Source organism: Morone saxatilis, unplaced genomic scaffold (assembly GCF_004916995.1).
Source record: "Morone saxatilis isolate NCDOM2014 unplaced genomic scaffold, NCSU_SB_2.0 Contig8, whole genome shotgun sequence".
Lineage (NCBI taxonomy): Eukaryota > Metazoa > Chordata > Actinopteri > Moronidae > Morone > Morone saxatilis.
The window spans coordinates 25,511,248-25,517,092 of NW_023340257.1; the positions used below are offsets into that span (position 1 = coordinate 25,511,248).

At 38.3% G+C, this 5,845-nt stretch overlaps 1 protein-coding gene across 1 annotated transcript in view; it reads right to left on the bottom strand.

Moving 5' to 3' along the window:
* The window catches only part of LOC118342121 (solute carrier family 35 member F2-like), a 6,874-nt gene extending 1,989 nt beyond the window's left edge, over window positions 1–4,885 (bottom strand). Inside the window, exons 1-5 of the mRNA XM_035680568.1 lie at window positions 3,538–4,885; window positions 2,357–2,532; window positions 1,393–1,520; window positions 727–886; window positions 19–175 (exon numbers count right to left, since the gene is read on the bottom strand). Of these exons, the coding sequence (XP_035536461.1) occupies window positions 19–175; window positions 727–886; window positions 1,393–1,520; window positions 2,357–2,532; window positions 3,538–3,653 (737 nt within the window). The 5' untranslated portion in view covers window positions 3,654–4,885. The remainder of the gene's footprint in view (window positions 1–18; window positions 176–726; window positions 887–1,392; window positions 1,521–2,356; window positions 2,533–3,537) is intronic.
* Window positions 4,886–5,845: the final 960 nt, after the last annotated feature.

Genomic DNA, 5,845 nt, shown 5'->3' on the forward strand with positions numbered 1-5,845 from the left:
ACACACACACACACTTACATCTGTATGGTGCTGATGATTGTGCCGAACAGGCCGACCATGCCCAGGAACTCCACCCTGCTCAGGTTCTTTACTGTGTATTCCTGACACACATTAGACACTGCGTACAGCGCGGCGCTGAGCAGCACCAAACCGTCTCCTAACAGGATGTTTGAGGCTGAGGAGAGGAGAGACGTGTCATTGCTGTGGTCAAACATTGTTTAAATAACTTTGCTCTACATCATGCACCAACACACTGATTGGCTTGAAGGACTATATTTGTTTACTTGATTGCCCTGAAGAAAGAACTGACACTAGTGCATTTACTTGTTTGTTTAGATTTATTAAACTGCTAAAAGTGCAGTTTTCTAAGACTAAGACTAAGTTAAAGATAAAAAACATATACTCTACTCTATGATAGATATTTTCCTATTATTTCATCCCCGTTTAAATATATATTTCCCCTTTATTCTTAAATAGTACTCCCCTGATTTAGCATTGACAGACTCATGATGGCCAGGTTATAGAGCAGAACCACAGATGTCAGCTTTTTTGTTCCATTTATTCTTCTTTCTTGTCAAAACCTGCCACCTACAGGACCCACAATGCAACTCGAACTTAACTCAACTTTAATTTAATGGTTTGATAATTTCTGGCCCTGATCAAAGAATTATTTATTAAACAAATTATAGCATTGGGCATTGATGAACTCAGTGAGTAAGCGCTTACTGGAGCCCTGGTCTCGTCCAGCCAGCAGGTCAGCCCCAACCATGGACCCCACACCAACGAGACAGATGCAGACGCCGACATAGTGGACAGGCCTGTAGCGTGTCTTCAAAACCCACCAGGACAGTATCATCAGGACCGGGATCACAAAACAGTCCAGCAGCTGGAGACAGGAAGACAGAAACACATTGAAATATAATAACATTAAGACATTTTATCAACATAACAATAATATTTCAACAACACTAAATACAGTAATCCTTAAAAAAAAAGAAAGTGTCAACTTTTAAGCAGCACTAATGAAATGACATGTGCTTCACTAAAACATCCTTTTTTAATAAGAGAGTAGAGAGTATTGCTCCTCTTGAAGCACAAATATTTCACTGGTTGTGTGAAACTTCTGCAGGTGGAACCAAAGAGCCACAGTTTGTCTGATTCTGGTGGCATTAGATTAAAAGTTGAAATGAAAATCAAAGCCAAGAAGAAACATTGTAAAACATCAAACAGGAATTTAATGGAATCAACCAACCTTCCCTCAATTAAGTTTTACTAATTTCAAGTTAACTATTGACTGGAATTAATGAGTTGAAGCCCATTCAATTAAAGTTCTCTTAAAGTTTTTAAAGAAACATGATCTGTTTTCATGACACAAACACAACCTTTACCCACCTGTATACTGGTGATGGTGGTGTATTGGTACGCTTTAACCACAGCATAGTTAGCTTCCACGTCCACCAGTCCCAGCAGAAGGTACTTCCACCATCGCTTCTTCAGAATCTGTAAAATATTGCCAGCCCCTACGTTTTAAAGGGGAACACCACTGAACTTCAGTATTGACACTTGTTTGTTTCAGCACCAAACCTGAGGACACTTTGAATTACTACTGCTCGCTGTGGGCAGATGATACTCACTTCCATCTTTGTAATGAAATAGAAAAAGTAACCATTCAAAAAATGTATAATTGTTTATTGAACAGTCTTAATGATGGCACATACAAACAATTTGATACCGTAATCTTGGCTCTATACTAAGTTGTATAATTTGTGTTTGCCTGTTAGTGGTAGAGGAAGTACTCTTTATAGGTGAAAGCAGCAATACCCCAATGTAAACATAGTGTTTTTACTTTAGTTAAGTACTTCAGTTATCTGAAAAATATACTTAAAGTATCAAAAGTAAAATAACTCAGTTCAGAAAAAGTGTTATATTATTGTATATTATATAGAATACTTTAACATCTCTTTGTCTGCCAAATTAAAACAATATAAATCTAAATGTAATACTGTTGCTGATGTATTTATGTGTTAGTTGATCTCATCTAAACTATTTGATATACTCGTGTAATACTTTATTCATAACAATACATTACATATACAAGTTTTACTTTTAATTTTTTATGCAGTGAAGTAAAAATGTCCTTCTAAACTGTAAAGTGGCATAAAATAGACATACTCAAGTGAAGCACAAGTACCTCAGATGTATATATATATATATAGTTATATCACACTGTTCCTATAGTTTGTAGCCAGATAACTTACACAATACTAAAAGTAAAACAGAAACATTTAATGATATTGTTATAATTCCTCCTGTGGTATTATCTCGGGTGTTCAGACACAGACATTAGTGGTGTTACCTGTTTTGCAGAGCAGCATGGTGGTGTAGGTGACACACAGCAGAGTGTAGTTAAAGAAGCTCTGCAGCATTGGTGTGTTCACATGGAAAGTTGTGGCCAAGTACTGGGAGGAGATGGCCGTCCCACAGATTAGTCCAGCCAGGCCTTGACCCATGGCCATTGTCTTGGCCAACTGCCTGAGGGGGACGATAATACACAGACAGTATGTTTAAAGCAACATATACAGGATTTTAAGTAGTATTTTTAAACATTTTGTATATATATATATACCTGTTAATAGTTTGATGAGAAGATTAATACTACTTTTTATAAGTGTGGTTTCAATCTTCTCATCTAACATCATCATATAAATAACTAACGAATGATGACCAATGAATCTTTTTATCTTCGATCTCTATTAAATACTTTGTTCTTCATGTACATCAACATTATTTGATGTATCTCATTACATGTACAGTGACGAGTCAGTAAGTGTGAGGAAAAGCAGAAATCTGTCTTTACTTCATTTGTAAAAATTACAGAAGCTCAACATTTGACATTTTTCAATATTAAAAATCACTGCCAGCATTGTTTTAAAAGAATAAAACACTCGGCTACTTGTTTATTTTTAAACGGGGTCCGATGTACAGCTCAATATCCTCTTAATAAGACTTTTTAAAGGGTTTTTTGTTCTCAGCAATATTTGAAATGTTCAGTGTGTGTTTCACTGGGTCAATATGCTGAAATCAGCTTTCTACAGCTAACAGCCTGATGTTTGTGCACAAGACAGTTTTCGTGACTTTAGACATTGTTATCTCCAAAGTGGCTGAATGGATATTTCTAACATATAAACTTAATTTGAAAACGTCCATCTCCATTTGTTCTTTTGCATTTATAAAAGTGTCCTTACAGATCGCTCTTGATGTTAGTTCACATAAAGAGACATAGGAACCTGGGACCATGTGAGCCCCCAAATATTCAAATTAATAATCAAAATGTTACTTATACACGTGTAAGTAAGTAAGTATTAACATCAAAATATACTTAAAGTACCAACAGTAAAAGTATTCATTATGCTGAATGGCCCATTTTAGAAACTTTTTAACCTTTTCCACCAAATGCTAAATGCTGAGAGATCCAAAGATACATCTAAAGTTGAGGACTACCTTCTTTACTCTTACATGCTTCTTCCGTCCACTCACCAGGTGAAAACTTCCTTGGGGTTGAATTTCCTGATCTTCATCATGAATCCACCACTGCTTTGGTTTTCATAACTCGTGTCTCTGGAGGTTGCATCCTCAGACTGTTTCATAGCCATGTTGTCACACCAGTGACTGAAGAATCCTCTCTGAGTTTTAACTGTTGCAGGCTTTTGACTTCTTGACTTTTAAGTTGTCAGAGCTGAATGATTAACTGACTCCGAGGACAAAGATTACTCTTTCACTTATCTGTGTATAATGTGTTGAAGACAGCCAGCAGCATTTAAAGATAAGAACTGATGATGAAAGTGACTGAAAGAAGTCATCATGCTTCCTCGTTGTCACTCTCATCTGTTATCTGCTGATGCGATAACAACTTGTGTTGAGGGAAATGTGCTTCATCAGTGTTTTTTTTTTATGGAAATGGAGGTGGTGGAAACTAAGTACATTAACTGAAGTACTGTACTTAAGGGCCTACAACTTTAAGGTACTGATACTTTATTATTTCCATTTTATGCTAGTTTATACTTGTATACATTTCAAAGGGATATATTGTATTTTTGTACTTTGAACTATGTTTATCTATGTCTATGTTATTTACTTTTTGATTTTCTATATAAACATTGGCTATAATACAATGTATTGTTAAGATTAAATTTGTGACTCCAACCTTTTTGGCTTGTGACTCCTCAAGAAAATTGGCCTCTTGTCATCAGTTCCTCTAAGCTCTAAACTCCTGATTCTTTCATTGAATTATTTGTTTGAAACCCCAAACTGCACATTTATCCAATATTTCATACTAAATAATCAAATATTAGTTTTTCTCCGGTTGGGCCTCGGAGAGATGTAGACGCGCGTCTCTGAGCTCCCCCATATTAACCTTTATTTATGTCAAGGAACCAAACCCACACATGTTTATGACAGATTGAGAGTCGTATAAGCAGAGTGTCGATCGAGAGACGGTGAAAAGAAGAGTTTTTATTCACTTTTGTTACAACTTTTCGACGAAACAAGATGCCGGATCTGAGGAGCGGCACTAAGGCCCCAGAGCACGCAGAGACTGAGAGCACGGACCCTGGTCAACCAGCTATACTCGACGCTATTACGTCTTTGAAGGCTGAACTGCTGGCAAAAACAGACGAGAAAGCGGAGACTCAGAACGCCGAAATATGGAAACAAATAAGCATCGTTAAAGACCAAATGAAAACGGCCATTGAGCGCGCTAACGCAAGGACTAACGCTCTGCAGCAGCGCACCGCTAGTTTGGAAGTTGCGGCCAACAATCACTCTGACACCATCAGTGAACTGGAGCAACAGGTGTCCCAATGTGCGGAAAGAGTGGTGAGTCTACGGCAAAAACGAAGACTAGAGGCAAGATCCACGGAGATGCAATCTACACCCATTTTCGGTATCAAGGAAACGACGTGAAGAGGCACCCGCAACCAACTTGTCGCCTGTGAATCCAAATACCAGGAAAGCACCTGAACCTGGATACACCAGCACCCTCCAACAAGCTCCGGATGTAGTCGGGATCAAACTAGGGCCATAAAGATTTTGTAGCCTGTGAAACAAAGTTTGTGCATCTGTAGAATAAAGTTTTTACCTGTAAACAAAGTTGTTGGCCTGTGCAAGCATTTGACCAGACGACTCACAGTTCCTACCCTCCACGTGCGACCATTGAAGTTGCGACGCACCAAATTATTCTACAAGTACCAAACTTCTTTACAGACTCAAACAAACTTTTCTACAGTACAAATCTCTTTATGGCCCTAGCTACAACCAAGAGCCTTTGTGGTCAATGTTGTCCCACTATTGCCAGAAAAAGAACCATCCTGCGTAAATCACTTCGGCACAAAATCTTCATCTCCGAACACGTGACAGGATTCCGGATGATTTTCCTGATTATACACAGTCAGGCACCCGGCACCGGCTGCATTTCAAGCAGGTGAGACAACTTCTGCAACGTTGTGAGGCGTGAAATACGGGAATGTGGTACCTCAGCCAAGCTGTAGGATACAGCGCGGGATGGAGTGCAGAGAAGCTTCACGGACCAGTCAAATCCTGAAGCGTTTTGTAAAAGAACCAACGGGCACATCATTTCTACAGAAGATCAACACTTTCAAGACGGTTATATTTACAAAAACAAAGCAAGTGTCCTTCTAACTGGACAGTAAGCGTAAGTGAAGGCTGGCTGTTAAGTAAAGAGTAATTTATTGTGAAGTTGTGGTAATGCACAAACAGTTGCCATGTTTTATTTTCTTCTCATATAAGCCAACTGGGCTTGATTAGATAGAGCATTTAACTTGTTCAG